The sequence below is a fragment of the Platichthys flesus genome, chromosome 1 (assembly GCF_949316205.1).
Source record: "Platichthys flesus chromosome 1, fPlaFle2.1, whole genome shotgun sequence".
Taxonomy (NCBI): domain Eukaryota; kingdom Metazoa; phylum Chordata; class Actinopteri; order Pleuronectiformes; family Pleuronectidae; genus Platichthys; species Platichthys flesus.
The window spans coordinates 18,027,436-18,046,132 of NC_084945.1; the positions used below are offsets into that span (position 1 = coordinate 18,027,436).

Here is an 18,697-nt window from a genome sequence, read left to right on the forward strand (position 1 = left end):
TCTGTGAAAAACAAATGCATGTATCTTAAAGTAATTCAGTAACAATTGGTTGAAATGGTTGCAGCAGACTCTAAACTAAATTTAGAGAAACACAGAAGGTGCAACCAGCATTTGCATTTGTTCCTGTTGTTAAGTTTAAAATAATAATTAAGGTAATTTTTATATATAAAATGAATGCGACCTTCCAGGAGGTGCTCTTTTATAGAAATTTGTGAATCAACAGAGAATTTTTTTTTTTGCCATTTAAGATTTCTTCTCAATTGATATCTGTATAAATTCTCTTAAAATGTAAAAAATTTAGTCAGTTACTGAGATAGGAGTTTAAACTGGCATAATTTGGGCATATTTACATTAAAATTATGGAATAAGATGAGAATTAGAAGACAGGCCAAAATGTTTGGGTTTTATTTGATTTGGATTTTTTTATTTGGAGATGAGCAGAGAGACATAAGTATAAAAGATGAATATGTAGGTTTTTGCTCACCTTTAATCTAATAGATTCTTATACAAAATGTATAATGTAACCTGTCAACTATGTCCTTCACAACTCTTTTTTTTCTATTCGTTTCTTCACTTATCGAAAGGACAGAAATAAACATCATTCATTTTGTACTAAATCTAAATACTGTTTGTGTTTCATAGTGTGTAGTGTATCAGGCTGTTAAACGGTACAACAATAGGTTAGAAAATAGTTTGACAATAGCTGGTACAAACCTCCTTTTTTGCTGCTTCACTTTGCTCAGTGTGGGAGAGAAGAGAAGAAAGAGTCATTATGGATTTCAATTAAGTGATCCCTGGGCAAAGAGGGATGCGTCAGAGTGGGGGAATTAATGTGCTGCGGACAGATGTTTAATAATAATGGCCGAACTGGCCCTGCCGAGGAACACACATTCCATCCGCCGCACCCCACTGTGGCTGTGTAGGAACACACACACACACACTCACACACACACACACACACAGGCCCACATACGCAGACACTAACATCTAATCACTCATACACTGACACACACAATAATGATTTATACACAGACACAGAGCGACACACACACATACTCAGGCGCACACACACACACACGCACACACACGCACACACACGCACACGCACACACACACACACACACACACACACACTGGTATCACCATTGGCACTGGCAAGTGTATCTGTGTGTGTGTGTGTCTGTGTGGGAGTGCGTGTGTGTGTGTCTTTATGACCAGTGCTGGCCACAGCGCATATGGCCCTCATTTAGGAACAATGGGCATTGAGAATGACTGGTTGGATGAGCTTCCTGACTGTGAGAGGTGACTGAAAGCATGTTAAATGACATGCCCCGTATGGAGAGATGGAACGAGAGAGAGAGAGAGAGAGAGAGAGAGAGAGAGAGAGAGAGAGAGAGAGAGAGAGAGAGAGAGAGAGAGACAGACAGAGAGACAGAGAGGTTTACATGAATAATCTCGGTTAAGGAATCATTGCCTCACTGAGCAGCAAAAATGTTTTGATTGAGGAGGGGATGGGGAAAAGGGAGAGGGAAAAGTAGAGTGACAGAAGAAGAAGGTATCAGAAGAAGTGACCTGATGAAGGAGTGTACAGGTGTGGAGGGATGTGCAGAAGTTGATGGCCAGGCTGGGTCTAGAAGTGGGTCATTAGACAGAGTGTAAACAGCGTGTCGTTTTATAAAGTGCTCTCACTCGCTGTTCTGTGTTGTTCTCGCACAGACACACACCTGGTGACACCTAATCAGTGTTGTGGCAGGACGAATGGCTTCCAGCCGTCCTTATACTGTCTTGTCAAAAACAACACTTCCCTAAGAATCTCTCCGTCTCTCTCTATCTCTCACTCACACACACGCCTGTCACAACAACATTTCTCCGGTAATTACCAGGGTGGCCTCTCTCCTGCTGGCCCTCGATGGATGGGCAGAGCCACCACGGGTTCACCCCTCCAGCCATAACTCTACCGAGGACGTCTGCCTGCCGCTCCTCGCCACTGTGGTGGCCCTCAGACGGCAAATTGGCCTCAGAGAAAGACAAAATATGATTTTCGACAAACGCAGAGGCTTACAGAGGAGCAGGCAAACCTGCATCCAGACATGAAAGCGCACGGAGACAGATACACACTCACAGGGAAACACTCATTCACTTTCGTTTTTCTGTCTCGAGGGAGTAATCTATAATACAGAGAGACTTTTCCTCTGACCATTGGCCAGACAGATACACACACACACACACACACACACACACAGACAAACACACACCCTGATGGAGCAATCATTTTGACAGGTGAATATGGCTGACGAGGAGCAGAGGAGTGGTGAAGAAGAGGGGGAAATGGGGAAGGAAGAGTGGGGAGAAATAAACTGATAACTGTTTGATGAAAGGCGATAACGTCAGGTAAAGGGGGAAATAGATGGAGGGATGGATGGAACGAGTGAAGGCAGCTGGCAGATCAATACCCAGATCCACATCTGCATCCAGAGTGCAGGTATTTCTTTAGGTGTCTTTTCTGGGGTATTTTTTCCTTCTATCTTTTTACGATTAGCAATGTATTCCTGCCTCAGTGTGATGGAGGAAGAATCTAAGGTCAAAATAAAATAAAATTTGTGTTTCTTGCAGCAATAAATTCATTTGAACTTGTAAGGACACTAAAAACCTTTTTTTTATCTTTTAATTTTGGTGTTTACTGTTGAAATTCATCATCATAAATGAAATAAAGGCCCTTTTGTACAATTTTATAGTTACAATATTCGTGACCCAGTGTTTTAACATTTAAGAACTACTACATTTGTGTTTTGTGCATTTTTTTAAGTAGATTTATTATTATTATCATTAATATTGAAGAGAAAAGAAACCATCAATCAGATGAAATATAATAAATAATTTACAGAAAAATAACTGGTGGAGGATCAACATCAAATGCTTGTAGACCAACAAAAGACAACACCAACAAACCAAGGGAACATTGCACAACACTGCATGATGGTTGTTTTAAGTTTTTCTAAAACCTCAAGATACACATTGTTGAGGATCTAAACATGCAAGTTAAATAGTTTGACATATCAATGGTGTGTGTACACGTCTATGATGTCATCGAGGACAACGTACATGAATAAGCCATTGTCATTGTTTTGTTGTAAATAAAGTTATTGTTTCCTAAATGACAGGGAATGCGTCTCGGAAGTGTTACCAAGACAACAGGTAAACTCACGACTGACAACAGACGGAAGCTCTCGTCGTGGCAGCTCGTAGAGCCACTTCCGGTGGCAACAGACTGCCACAGATTTGTAAAGGCAGTTGCCAAGATTTGAGGCAGCTGTCAGTTGCCAGCAGCTGAGACCATGGAAACTCAGCGACACAGAATCAATTACATCATTATATTTTTGTCAAAGCCAAAGAAATCCAGTCTCCATGAAGTTGACCAGTCAGCACTTAATGCAGATGAGAACACTAGGTTTCCCTAAAGATCAAGGAGAACAAGTTAAATATGTTCTTTTTGTGCTCTTAAGTAATGTGACCTCATATTGCTTAGTAATTGTGCATTTTGAATATGCATTTAAAATTAAGTTATATTACTGTTACATGACATGTTCTGCTGTTAAAACATTTTGGAGGACATATTTTTTACTTTGCAGTGTAATAATGTGAAACAAGTGACATATGAGATGTGTGACGTGATTTAGGTGAGACTATCGGTACAGGAGAAAAATCCATGCATATTTTTAAAATGTCCCAAAATTGTATTAAATCATATTTTCCCCAAACTAAGTATTGTTATATAGCCAACAGGAGACCCCGGATGTGTGATTTTTGTGAGAATGCACAGTATTAGTGTGAAGTTATTGAATATTTGTTTTATTTCTCTTTTCTTTGTTGAACTGGTTCCTGCGCACTCATCTCACGGTCGCTCATGAGTCTGATCCGGGAAGTTCGAATCTGTGAATATGTTTCCAACTTTACGGAACTCTTCCAAACAGCGTGGCCCAAAGGGCAGCTGCCCTTAAACAGTGTCGCATCAGAGGCAGCTGCTTTTACATCAGTGGCAGTAGCTGTTGCCACCGGAAGTGCCTCTTCGAGCTACCGCTGCCTGCCACGACCTGAGCCTGTGTCCTCACCGTGAAGACATGGCGCAGCTGGTGAAAGCAAAGAGTGACGCTGAGGAGTTTCAACGGGACTTGTTCTGCAGAATAAGGCACGTGTCTCATGTGGTAGCACAGCGCGGGTAGATCACGTCAGCGGAATCGAACCATCACGTTACCTGAGGCGTCAGACGTGCGTTGGGTTCACGTCAGGTGACCTGCCATAGGGCATGTTAACGTGAGCGCTGCTGCTCTCCGCTGTACAACCCTGCTCGCTGTGTATTTTATGACACTGTTGTATTTTAGAAGTTCACAAGGTAACTCAACTGTAGCTCTAACACCACTTTGGAGCCACGCTGCGTGTAACCGTTGGCAGTGCAGATGGTATTGTTGTGTGTGTGGATGGGGTCTGAACGGACATATAATACACAACAGTGACACAACGCAGCTCTGGTGCACAGTTTTATTGTTGCGCCTGGTGTGTTTCAGCCAAGCGGAGGAGAACAGGCAGAGGGAGAACCAGGCGGCCACCAGGATCCAGAGCTGGTTCCGAGCCTGTAAGGTGCAGGCGTATGTCAGGTACAAGATGTGTGGGGGGTGGTGGGGGTGTATTAGCCTAATGACACTTTGGTTCTGTGTGCCTCAGGCTAAATTAAAAAAAAGAAGAATACAAGCCATAATAAACAAGTTACATATACCAGTTTAATGTTTGCTTTTCCCGCTGGGAGTTGGACAAAATTCCGGCCCGGACTTAAAGAGTTCATTTTAAGGGAACCCCTGGTACTTGCTCACTCCCATAATCATCCCACTTGAAGAGCTTTGCAAATGGCCTGGAGGAATAAGTGTCGCTTGCACTCTGTGCTCCTTTCACACACACACAGAGAAATAAATGTCTCTATCTCCGCGCCTGTTCCTACACTGTGACCCCGGCACCATTCTGCAGGGTCCGCAGACAAACGTCCAGACAGTAGGTTAATTCAGATTACTTTAGTTAATTGATCAATGCGTTAAGTGGATAATTAGCAACAATTTTAGCTGCCTAAGTGCAACTCCAGGGTTGTGCTATACCCACTATAAGCATTGATTTCCTGGGCATATAAATGGCCTTTTGGAAATTGATGGCCTCACTGGAGGCCGGGGATCGCAGTGGACTTGCATTTAGAGTATGTTTGAGGATGAATACAAATTCGCGCCACCCACTAAACGGGGTGAAAGGCTCAGTGGACATGATCGAAAAGCCTGGAGGATCAGGAACGTTCTCTGTGTGTGTGTTTGTGTGTCTGTGCGTTTGTGTGAGAGGGTGTATTTGTAAGCATAATGTTTCCCTGATCTTTTAATTGAGGTCCTTTACAACCTATTCATTGTTTATAGAAATCACTCCTTTCTCCATTGTTTCCACCCTTGTAAAGAGATCACTTTTTTTTCTTTTTTTTTTACAGCTGTAGTATTCTTTTGGTTATATTTTGCTTGAATTAATTCAACTGTATATCCTATTATAAAGAGGAATTTAGTTCTTTTAGCCTTTGAATTTTAACAGGTTCAAATTTTTAGGTTTTTCTTAGTTTCTTAGCATAAACTCCCAAATGTTCAAATAAAGAAACACACAGTTAAATTTACATCCATCTGCTTCTAAATAACTTTCTCCAGTGTTTTGCTCCATTTAAACCACAGAAAAATAACCATCCAATCATCTCCCCAATATGACTTTATTACAGCCATCTGCACAAGAAAGCAATCATTATCCAGAAGATGTGGTGGGGCTTCACAGCAAGGGCACGTTTCAGACAAATGGTGAAGGTAAGCCAGAGCCTGGAACGGCTATAGATATATTGATTTTGTTATGATAGCATGCATTAGAATTCAATTGCTGTATTCCTAAGTCCCTGCATCTGACCTTAAGAAAATATAATTCACTCATTACACATTGGGAAATTAGCACTTAGGAAATATGATGCAATATGATAAGGAATCCCATCTATATGGCAACCGCTGGGGTTCATATATAAAAATTGTGGAAAAGAAAGAGGGCAGGAAAGAGCGGGAGAGTTTGTGTGTGTAATGCATGTGTATGTTTGTGTGTGTGTGTGCTTTAGTAAAACCCCAGTTTTTTTTGTTTTGCATATTGCCTCCAACTGCTTCTTAATTGAACAGATTGTTGATACCGGATCCAATACCCAGCGCTCTCATGTATAATTTTCCCCTGGATTGAGTTTTGTAAACGTATCACAACAAGCTATTTATCATGCCTGTAAATTGACTGTTTGTTAAAGCATAACTGCCAGCCACTGTTTGGGAGGCGTTCAAGAACTGGAAGTGGTGGTTGGGGGGGTGGGGGCTTGAAATAAAGGGTGAACGATGTGTCTCAACACACATATGGGCTAAAAAGAGGCTGTTTGGTCTCATTTGGAAACAGACGAGCGCTAATTTGAATCACTCAAAATTGCCACAGTGCACTGTTTTGAATTAGCCCCGGGAGATTCAGTTTCAACCCCTCCTCTCTCTCCCTTTCTCTCTCTCTCTCTCTCTCTCTCTCTCTCTCTCTCTCTCTCTCTCTCTCTCTCTCTCTCTCTCTCTCTCTCCTTTTTTCCCCTCCCGCACTCTTGCAGACCCTATCATGTGTAATGCGACATGCACAAAGCCTCATCTCCAAACATCAAGCTGAATTTACAGCCTCCTTTCAAGTCTTTGTCTCCCTTCGCCTTCCTCTCTTCCCCCTCTCCCTGTCGTTATTAAAAAAGACATGTTGCGATAGGAGCCCCTTTTATGGCTGACTGTCCGGTTTGCTCCTGAAGTGTGCCCCCAGTGGTCGGCCCCGGAACGTTTGGTGTGCGGCGGCTCGTCGGCTGCGCTGCTGAATATCCTCTGGCCCTTTTGTTAGTCTCTTCTGGCAGCGCTGTCATTGATTATGAAATCCAGAGGAGAGCGTTTGGCCGTCATACATCTCCATTAGCTCGCTGCTTGACTACCATAGATTTTCTTGGCCCTTGTCTGCGTTGGTGTATTAAGAGAGTACCGTCCTCCCCTTGATACGGAGTCCCACTAACCACTCTCTCTCTTTCCCTCCTCTCTCTCTCTCTTCCCCTCTTTCTCTCCGTTCTCCTGGCTTTTCACCGCTCCCCTTGTCTCTCTTGCTCTCCTTTTCTGCCTCCCCCCCTTCATTGGCCCTATATGTGCTGCCTCTGTGCAATGTATTATGTATAAAGTACTCTTTATCTTTGACGCCTGCTGTGGACAGATCAGAGGGCTGGGAGACAAGGTGTAATGCCATCTTTTCCTTTGTGTTCACAGGCGGCATATTTTATCATGAAGATGAATTTCTACGAGGAGATGGCGGTCAGGGTAAATATCCCCACAGTGTCTTGTTTTAGCAAATGGAGTGTCGTGGTGGGGGGACTCTCCGTGTCTCTGTGTGTGCTGGGATCGGTTGGCCCCTTGAATATCAGCCCTTCATCACACAGTTTCATTGCTTAAGTGTTTTATATATAAATACTTTAATCTTACATACTGTTATTATTTTTCAAAGGCTTTTAATTGGAGTCAAAACAAAAGCAGAGACAGGAGCGAGGTTTGTTATAATGCGACTCGCAAATTTGCAATCTGACCAGTTCACGTGGCGTTCTGCAGTCAGTCAGAGCAGGCAGGCGAGCAAAGCTTCAGGCTTCCTGTTACGGCGCAGGTAGTAATAAACTGGCCCAGTGTTCTGATGAGACAGCTGGGTGTGAGTGAGCAGGCAGGAGAAGGTGATCCTCAGGTACAGCGATCAGGTCTAAGACATGAGGCTGAGGCAACAAACCAAACGTACTCCAAATGAGACAGGAGTTGGCTGAATGATCTGGCAGAATCTTGTTGAATGAGTCTGTTATGGATAAAGATAAAGAGTGGTGGCCTTTGCTGCTGGACGAATCCCAGGTATGCATGTGAGGTGGCGGCAAACCGGTCGATTGATTGCCACACCCAGCAGGGAAACATACGACACACTCGGGGCCACGACTGAGATCAAAATGGGGACAGACCACACACTCAAGGGCAGTGGGAAACCCAGAGGAAACAAAAGGATCAGGCACTGGGGCTTCACATCCCAACACATGCAGCTTTACAGAGGTGTTCTGTTGTTTGCGTTGACATCCCTGACCCGTTTCATTTGCGACATAATCAAAATCAGCAATAAAATGAAAAAATTCTGAGAATGCTAAATTATGCTTAGTTGATCCTTTGTAGTAACAACAGTGTTCACTTTTTATAAATTACCTTAATCATTCTTTTTTTTAATGCACGGTGCTTGGTAAGAAGCCCATTACAAATCAGATCAAATAATAACAAATGTATTTTTCATATCAGTGCTCATGTTCGTCATGGTTTCCCCACTCAGCTGCTACAACTCATAAATTACCGCACCATGGCTGCGACTGATTCTTTGGCATTTTTACACACGGATATTGCACAGGAACCTTATATTTTTACAATTCCTTATAGCCTACTCTTTTGCTAAACAGTTTCATTCGGCCTAAACCATTAAAGGGTTTTATAGGCCAACAAAAAAAATCCACTAGTGTTTATTGAAGACAGTGTGTCCCTGTCCGGTTGGTCATATTTTCACATCGGTGGAAAAGTCTGGAATTTTAAGGCTCAAGGTTTTACACTTAATATAAATCCAAACAAATAAAGCTGACCACCCTGTTGTTGTGTCACATTATAGAAGACACATGCATCCAAGAGTGATGTGTGACCCAGTTGTTTTAAGTCAAAGCATGAAAGGTGATATTGCCATGGAGAGAAAAGTGGTGGCTTCTGAAGTTAGAGGTCTTTTTTACCAATACAGATATAACCACAGTTTCCTATAGGAATTTTAATAAAAAATGAAATGTATGAGAATTGGATTGCAAAGTGGCTCGGTGCTTTGCAGTGGCACAAGATCCAGGTTTTGGTCCCCATAACAATTTTCTCTGCAGTTTGTGCATTTTTTTCTTTGTTCTATAGGCTTTACAAATACTGTAATAAAACGGTATAGGGAAAATACTGCTCCGATGATTTCTCATATATCCTGCTAAATCTTTTTTACTGTGTGAGCTACCCTTTGCCAGCTCTGACTCTAAAAAGTCTGAGTCTATAGTCTTTGTTCATGTGTATGAAAATTAATTATATAGAAAGGGAGAGGAAGACCCTGGGCAAAAGTAAATGAAGGACATCTGTGATCAAGAAATATTTAATGCGTAAATAAAGAGAAAGTGGGACGCAAAGGGAGAAACAATCATCTCAGATCCCCCTCATGACACTCGTCTTGAATCAATTTTGTTTCTATTCGTTTTTTTCTCTCCTCTCCTGTTGTCTTTATCACGGCACGGCCGCTAACAGAGGATAATGTATTAGGGCCGTAATAGAAACCAGTGTTTACATAGCGCACCCTGGATTTGTATTAGATTCAACAGCATTGATTTCACTAGTCAACAAAGGTCAGCCAGAACTCAGGAGGCGGCAATTACTTTATTTAAAATTATCTATTGACTGGCAGATCAATGCTAATTCTCATTTTGCTCTTTGTCGTTCTTTTCGCCATCCTCCACTCCCTCTCTTCTCTCCTCGTCCCTCTTCTCATTGTGTGATTATTCTTTTACCTGCCATTGTTTTAATCTCCTAATTAGTCTGAAGGACATCCGCCCCCTTGCTTTAAAATGGTCCACCGGTGTGTCTGGGTGTGTGTACTAGCTAATCTGCAGCCTCCACAATCAATGTGAGCTCATACAGTTAAATGTATGAGGCTGTGACAGCTGTCTGTTCCACCTTGGACTGTCCCTCCATCACTCCAGAGGGAAAAACATAAAGTAGCTCCATGTGTTTGCATGGTTCAAAAAGTTTTATGATTCTTTCTGTGATAGAAGAGAGGGAGAAAAAAAGCACAAATAAGGTCTTTGACATGAAAAGAATGCAACATCCCCATGACATATTTTTTTGATTTTGAATTTAACTTAAGTTTGTGTTTCTTGTTAGTCACTGGAATTATTTAAAATGTGAAACAATGGATTTCTTTCAAATTAATAAATATTGAAGTATATAGTTGCAACCCTGTCATACTCTGATTCCTCACAGATCCAGCGGAGATGGAGAGGATACTTTGTGAGGAAATATATCCACAACTTCTATGCACGCCGGAGATATCTGGAAGGACTCTCCAGAAAAAATGAACTCGTCAGGTAAAAAAACAAAACAACCCAAATCCTTCTTTATATGGAAGAGCAAACAGTTTACGTGTGATTGTATTGCATTTTTAAAATGGATGTTGTACAAGTAAAAACAAAATGCTTCACTACTTCTCTTTTTCCCATTTCTCATCTCTCATTTTTCATATGGTCGCTGTGTCACTCTGTTTAATATCATTTCACCTTCATGTGTTTATTTAAAATATACAGCGTTACCCATCGTCTACTATATGAACTGGAAGGGAGTCAGCTGCTACATGTCAGTCAGGATTGACCTGATTAGTGTATAGGCAATTGGCTAAAAGGTGTACTTGTGTACCCGTAACCTTAAAGAGTGTGTGGGTGGGTGAGGGAGAGAGGTGTAGGTAACATCTGCACTTCCATAGTGTTACCTAAGAAGGAGAGAATGGGGACAGGGGGAGAGTTGAGACACATAGTGGTAGAGTGGAATGAAGAGAGAGAGAGAAGTCCTCTAAAGCGCTCGGGGCGAAGAGAGAGAGAAGTGAACGATGTGAAGAAATTAAAAATTAGCCTCTGATTTGAACCACAGCTCGTGCATTAATAAAACACCCCGTGCTCCAGGGCTTACTACTACAGATACGCCATCTTTTATTTTTGACAAAAAAAAAAACCTATCACGTTTATCTAATAGTCACATTTTTTATGTTCCTAATATATTTTACCAGAAAATATCTTTAGGCCTCTGCTAAAATTAAATGTAAATTTGTTAAAGTGCTCCTTGGATCACTGACTTCTCCCTCATTTCCCCACAAGCGTTCCACCTTTCCTCCACACTCCTTGCCCCTTTTAGAGGTTGGTGGCGGGGGGGTAGGCTGTTTAAGTCCATTAAGTGTTGCCACCTCAGTTTTATGTCACACAAAAACAAACACACACAAGGATTTAGAAATGATACCACTGATGAAAGAAGCAAAAATGATACCACTGATAAACAACATAAAGGTAGTCCAATTTCTTAATCAAACGACTCATTACAAAGCTTTTACATTTGTGAGCGTAAAAAATATTTTTGTGGATTATGTGTATTTGAACCAATGAATACACATTTTATAAAAACGAGAACATAAAGCCCTAAATTGGTATTTAAAAATATTATTGTACGTCTCAGCTTAGTTTTGAAGATCAGCTAAAATACTGCAGCCCATAACAATAACATGTCCAGGCAAATAGAAATGTATATTTCTATAATGTCATCCACATCTCTTTCCACCTCCTCTACATGCTATATTTCTAGAACAGCTAGATACAAAGAGCAGAGATGAACTAGATTAGACCAATGTTGGAGTAAAGAGCAAATTCGAGTTTAGAACGGAATAGAATTTTACCGCTTTTGTTGTATAATTCCACTATGAATTGCCTGACACCTGCAGTCTCTTCATATATATATATGTATAAATATGTATGTATGTCCCTACACACACGCCCCTCCTCCACAGCGGTTGGGGTGTGGAGATCACTTCACTTCTCTAGTTAATGACATGTTTATTTAGTGCGGCTGGGGTCACGATCAATTAACGCTGTGCTGGTATTTATTTAAAATATCCTCTCTGTGTTAGCCGCTAAGCCCTCGGATCGCACGCTGCCTGATCACTCACCCCGCAAAGGCCCACTTTTTAATCCAGCAGCATGCTGCCTCCCTCTGTGGCTCTGTCTCTCTGTCCGTCCGACCCGCTGCATAAATTATTCAAAGTTGGACTAATGGTTCCCATTTAGTGCAGGCTGATCGGCTGTGCATGGTAATGATATAGGAGTAATACATAGACTGCCGAACCTCTCTCACGCTCTCTATCTCGCTCGCTCTCGCTCTGTCTGTGACTCTCTGTCTCTCTTTCTCCCTTGTGTCAGATCTCCCCCGCACAAAACCATCTGTGTCATTTCATTAGGTACAGCATCCAGCTAATATGTGCTACTTACCCCAGCCTTTCCTTCTATCCCCTGCCCTCACCTCACCTCTCTCCTTCAATCTTTCCTCATGTCCTCCTCCATCCGTTTTGCTCTATACCTTTTTCTCCCTCTCCGCCACCGGTTCACCGTGTCTCAGTGTCCATCCTCATCCATCCTTTCTCTCCTTCTGCATAGCCTAATGAAGTCAGGACCCCGGCGCAGTCCCCACTCTGCCACAGTTTTTCCTTGATACCCCAACAATTTATCACTTTGTCAGGGAGACAGTTAAAGTTCCTGGGCTTTAATAAGGGCATTCAGTGGGACCAGGGGGGCAATTAGGGAAGAGGAGCGAGTCGGCTTTGCATATTTTCTAAATGTGCTGGTGTCATCGGCGCCGCCACCAACACGGACTGTTGACTGCATGAATTATTCCTCTATCTGCAATAAACAGCTGGGTAATTATTACTGCCATAATCAGATAAATAATTCTTCCTGTGATGTCGCAGCGACGTGGCAAAATCTTTTAACTTATCCTAAAGAGCGGGAAAAGGGGAAGCTCAGGGATCATTTATAGACTTGGTGTTGCTAGGCTGAGCAGCGCTAGGGTTTTGTTTTTCCTTTTCTTTTCATTCCTCTCTTCTCTCGCTACGCTGTCTCTCTTTCTTTTTCTACTTTTTTTCCTGTCTCTTCGTTCCTCCCTCTCTTGTGTTCCTCTCAAGGACATTCATGAAAGGAGAGCTGCTGTGGTGGAGAGAGTGCGGGCCTGCCTGTATGGCTGCCCTGCGATCACTCTCCGCTTCTATGCGACAGTCTTTCTTTTTGCTGCTCTTTCTTTCTGATCCAGTTTGGGTGGAGACAAGTTCACTCCTTCAGTCTGATTGGATTTGTATATTCAGTGTGTGTGTGTGTGTGTGTGCTTGTGTGTGTGTGTTGAAGTATAATCTGGGTGCTGTGCTCTCGCTGCCTCTTTAGGAAATTACTTTTGAGAGTGAAACAGTGAAGAAAAGTACAGAAAATGAATGAAATTGAAAATCTTTCTTTCTTTTAGAATATTAGAAACATAGTTTGGGCATCATTTCAACACTGGATTGGTTGTTTGCTTCCTCCTTTATAAGTGGCACTAGTTTGACTACTTGAGTGAATTAGTTAATCAATCAGTAAGTCACTTAAATGGAAACTGTGTGTCATGAGGGTGTTGAAGGCTCAATACATTGAGCTGGTCACTGTCTAAATTGACTGGCTGACTTCCCCCTCTTTGCCAGCTATTGAATCATTTAATTGGAGCAATTAAAACAGCCAATCAGGTCAAGTCTCCATTAAATATTTAGAACCTGGCCAATTAGCTGCTCCGGTGCTGGACCGGACGACCGCAGGTTTGGCCTGCTGTCCCACAATGCCTCACTTTCTGATATCCCATCAGCCCTTGACCCCCCGCTGTGAACCAGGGGGTTAATAATTGAGGAAGATGTGACAAACGTAGCTTTACTGTATTAGCCATTTTAATAAGTCAACAGTGCAGGGTGAAATGTCAGTTAGGATTCCAGTTATTTGAGAGTAGTTCAAGTGAGCTTGATTAGCTTGTCCAACAGTTCAGCAGCCATCTAACGTAATCTGTAGTCTGCACGCACTGCCTCATATCGTGACTTTATCAGAATTTAAAGCAATGAACTCTTACAGGATAATGTCCACATTCTCAGTGTGTAATTGAAAGTAAACTTGAAAAAGTAGTGGATTACAGTCGGGTTGTAACTAAGAACGGTTTTGTCAAATCCGATTTGAATGTTCAATACATTCAACAATTTATTATTATCTTCCGCTTTTATCGAACTGCCAGATTTTTGAACAGCATTCTACAGGATGTTCAGGGTGACAGCTTCATTTGTGCAATTTAGCAAACAAACCAATTTATCCTTTCCAGCTAAAGCAGGCTAACTTACTACCTTACAATGGATTTGCAATAAGCTTATTTTTTATTGACACTAGATATCAAACAATGAGATATAGAGACACAGAGACTTTACTGTATGAAGTTGCTATAATTTGACCACTACGCAGAAGGCAGGAGATAACATTACCTTGGACCCTGAATTGTCAGTTACCTCTCTCCTGCTCAGTCTAAAGTTGGACTTGAAGAATCACAGTTGTCTGACGTGCGTCCAACTCACAATTCAATTCTTCAAAAGCAAATGGAAATGTTTTGTTTCTCAAATTTGTTTAGTCCCCTTTCTTTCTGTTGTCTTTTTTTTCACTCAGTCAAACACACACAGAAACACACAAGCAGAGAGCACTAGCGGCGTGCAGAAGAGGGCTAATGAGGGTTGTATGTTGTGGCGGCTGGTTGGGTCGACACAGATCGAGGTGCCTTCAGCCGTTACAAATCTGTTTGGCTTTTGTCCACTACACAGCAATTAATAACACTGGGGCTGGGGGCAGGGAAGCAAAGGTCAGCCATTCAGTCAGACAGGCACACGCACACACACACATACACACACACACACACACGAGTAGAGGTGTGTGCACATGATGCATGGACATTGATACACATACATGAACATACACACTGATGTAATCTCACTTTAACACTGCATACATATACAAACTGGTTGTGACCTCTGGAAACTGCCTGTTTTGAAACAGTATGAATGCATGAACCAGCAAAAATAAACACACTTAATTTATATTTTAATTTACGTACGCACAATTTGGTTTGTGAACCTGAATGTTGCACAATAAGCCAAAACTTAAAGATATAGACATAGACACAGAGACATACAGTACAGTCCCAGATCTATACACACAGTCTTAAATAACTGTGCTTTATATTAAAGACACGCACAGAGGCACATTTATAGACCTGCTCTCATTCTCACACCCCACACACACAAATACATGCACACACACACACACATGCACGCACAGCGCTTTGCATATTTAATTTATTTTGGAATTTAATCTGGTGCTGAGGAAGGAATGGGAATGCAAAGGCAATGACAAGGGTGTTGTGATTTCTTTATAAATGTCAGTAGCTGCAGAATGTGTTAACCCCACATTACAGACACACGGTGAACACTCCGATTTGTGATTTGAGGTTTTTAATTGAAAAGAGAAGTTGGGCAGAGAAAAGGGAGAGTAAAGAAAAAGGAGAAAAGGACTAAGGATTGTTGATGAGCTTTGACTAAACTCTTGTTGGAACTGCTCTTGTTGAATTAGATTGGTTTTACTCGTTGTTTTGTGTGTGTGTGTGTGTGTGTGTGTGTGTGTGTGTGTGTGTTTTCACATTACCATGGCATGTGTGTTTTAGTAATTGTTTCCACTTCCCTTTTTTAAGTTATTACCCCCCTGCAACAATAAGGCTGTGTGATTGCGGAATGAAATTGCTGTGTATGGGCTTTTAATGCATCCCATTTAGCCAGATTCGCTTAACAGATGTCACAGACAGACCTGTCCTGGCTGCTGTGATGAAATGTATCCATCATCCTCCCACTTACAGCCTCTCGCACTCTCATTTAGATTTTTTTTCCATCCCTGCAGTCTCATTGCCTTGTTTTTCTACCACAGCTTCTCTGTCTTTTCATGTCCGCACCAGTGTCTCTGTAACCGTTTGATAGTTATTTATTCATTCTAAGGAATCTCAAGGGAATTGACAAATTTATGATTAAAAGTGTGTTTTAAATACACTCTCACACATGCACAAACACACCTTAAGTTTACATTGTGCACATGTCTCTCATTTTAGTATACAGTTTTAAGATGTAGGCTAATATGCAATATATCTCTTTAAGTTATATGCAGTATTTGTAGTTATATTGCATATTACTTGGACTTGTTTAAAAACGTTTAAACAAAAGGCTTAGTCTTCTATTCTTATAGCAAGTGATGTAGAGTTTAAATTAGGTGCAGTATCCAATCAATCATTGTTATTTAGCAAACAAAGATGTGTTAAACAGGGAACTGTAACTTAAGCATGATTTATTCATTTAGTTTATGTTACTATAAAACAATATTTAAGTGTAATTATTACTTACTGTTACTTATTCATCGTTTTTGTGCTATAGAGTTTGTAATTATTATATTTATATTTTACTTTGATGACTTTGCCATCATGTACATTGGACATTTTTTTAAATTTAAATTGCATTTTTGTTTATTGTGTGTTTTGTCTGTAGGAGGGACCTGGATGAACTTGAGGAACTTCAGAAGAGAGAGAGAGATTGTCTGCAGGTCGTAAAAGAGCAAACAGACAGAGTTTACCAAGCGCACCGGTTACATCACCTCCTCAGTACAAAGCAGGTTTGTTCGCACACAAATATCTGACCAGAGGCCAATATCTGACCCCATAACCCTAACCCAACCCCCCCCCCCCCCCCTTTTTCCATTAGTCTTGTGGACCGGATGTAGCTTTGAGGCTGGATGTTCCCCACCACTGCTTTAAACCTATCATAATTATACTTATAATTTTTTTCTAAACTGAACAGTAATTGTATAGTTGGCTCATGTAGAGTATTCATTAGTAGTTACTCATGTTACAAAATAATATCCACTTCATTATCCGTAAGTGTAATATTTAATCTCAATGGTGAATGAGAGATCATGTCAGATACACACTTACACTTGCAGCAAATTTGTCGTTATCTGGTGTCACGGTGGTCGGTTAAAACGTTTGATCTCGAGAACTCAGGCAACATCACAGACTCACTAAACTTTGTACAAGGGCAGTCATGTAGACATGACAGTACGTACGTGCACATGAATGCACATGCGCAGCTAAACATGCAGCGACTTAAACAGGTAATGAGGTACAACTAGGGAGTTGCTTCACAAACGGGCTGTAGTTTTGTGTGAGTAAGTGTGTGTCTTCATGGCTCTTCTGATGTGCTGAGTGGATATTTCAGTGATTCCCCTGGCACAGGTGTGTGTGTGTGTGTGTGTGTGTGTGTGTGTGTGTGTGTGTGTGTGTGTGTGTGTGTGTGTGTGTGTGTGTGTGTGTGTGTGTGTGTGTGTGTGTGTGTGTGTGTGTGTGTGTGTGTGTGTGTGTGTGTGTGTGTGTGTGTGTGTGTGTGTGTGTGTGTGTGTGTGTGTGTGTGTGTGTGTGTGTGTGTGTGTGTGTGTGTGTGTGTGTGTGTGTGGCATCCACACATCTCTGTGACTCCCTACTGGGATCATAATGAAGACAAAGCACACTGGTCACTGTTGATTCAGCACCAACACTCCTCTCACTTTCTTTATCTCTCTCTCTCTCTCTCTCTCTCGCTCTCTCTCTTCTGCATACCTATGCAAACAGCATCGTCATCATCTGGCTCACTACTTTTCTTCCTGCCAGTATCCTATGTTCTTCTGAGATGCTCACAGACTCACAACTTTAAAATGGTCAAATATGAAAATAGTGTACGCTGGAGTGCAGCAGAGTTTGCATTGGTTGTGTCATTGTTTGATACTGCAAGTGCTTTGGATTGGATCGGTTTGTATAATTTCGCATATGAGCTATTTTGGGTAATTTATGAAACGTGGGAATAAAGAAATAAAGTAGAAAAGTTTGTCTGTTCTTCCCCGCCCTCTCTTTCTCCCTGTATATCTCTCTCTCTCTTTCTCTTTCTCTGCATATGGCAGGGGACTCTTTCCCTTCGTAGCTTTGACCTTGTCAGCAGTGAATAGATGGCTCTCCCACACAGTTCATCCTTCCTCACTTCTCGAACCCAAGCCCACACACACATGCACGCAGGCTCGCAGACACACACTTACACACACACACACACACACACACACACACACACACACACACACACACACACACACACACACACACACACACACAGCTTACCAAAAGGCCCCAAGTCCCTCTGACAGAGATAGAGAAGGTGTGTTCCTGAGGTCAACATCATTGCTCTTCCCGTAGCTAGGTTGGTACTCTTAGGCATGTGCGTGTGTGTGTGTGTGTGTGTGTGTGTGTGTGTTTGTGTGAGTGTGTGTGCCTTTATGAGTGGTGAGATTTACGTTTGTGTATGTGTTTGTGTGGTGTGTATGTCCCCATCCTTCTGTCCTCTCCTGTTTGAGGTGGGTCTGTGCACTCATCTCTATTGCATAATATAAACTGATAGTGAGCAGTAAAGAAATTGAGTCTTTTTGGAATATGGTGGTTATTCAGTCACTACACAATTTGGAAAAAATCCCTCAAGGCATTTCAGAATATCCCATTCCCAAAAATATGATGGAAATTAGAATTGGCAAAAGTTTTAAGAAGTGATCTGCCCATCATGACACATCAGAATGATGCGTTAGCTCTTCTGTCAGCTTCATAAGATTGAGAGGCATCAGTAAGAGATCAGCTCCTCTCATTGTGTCTACACCCATTGGGGAAGAAATTAGGGTCAGTGGAGTTGAATTAATATCTTTCAACTCACTTGACATTTAAAGTGCTCATTGCCCAATAATGAAACATGTACTAATTAACCAGTCTGTTAATATGTTATTTTAAAAGAGTGAGGTTTAGGTCGATATGGTGGGAGTAATTTCCCACTTAAGCCTTTTCTC

General features: G+C 41.7%; 1 protein-coding gene across 4 annotated transcripts in view; it reads left to right on the plus strand.

The window, feature by feature from the left end:
• Nucleotides 1–4,027: 4,027 nt before the first annotated feature.
• spata17 (spermatogenesis associated 17) overlaps nucleotides 4,028–18,697 on the plus strand; it is a 34,832-nt gene continuing 20,162 nt past the window's right edge. Inside the window, exons 1-6 of one of the 4 annotated variants that reach the window (XM_062387595.1) lie at nucleotides 4,028–4,186; nucleotides 4,563–4,652; nucleotides 5,789–5,870; nucleotides 7,362–7,412; nucleotides 10,158–10,261; nucleotides 16,336–16,459. In XM_062387595.1, coding sequence (XP_062243579.1) covers nucleotides 4,119–4,186; nucleotides 4,563–4,652; nucleotides 5,789–5,870; nucleotides 7,362–7,412; nucleotides 10,158–10,261; nucleotides 16,336–16,459 — 519 coding nt within the window. In that variant the 5' untranslated portion in view covers nucleotides 4,028–4,118. The other 3 variants (XM_062387604.1, XM_062387586.1, XM_062387613.1) reach the window with 3 other exon arrangements.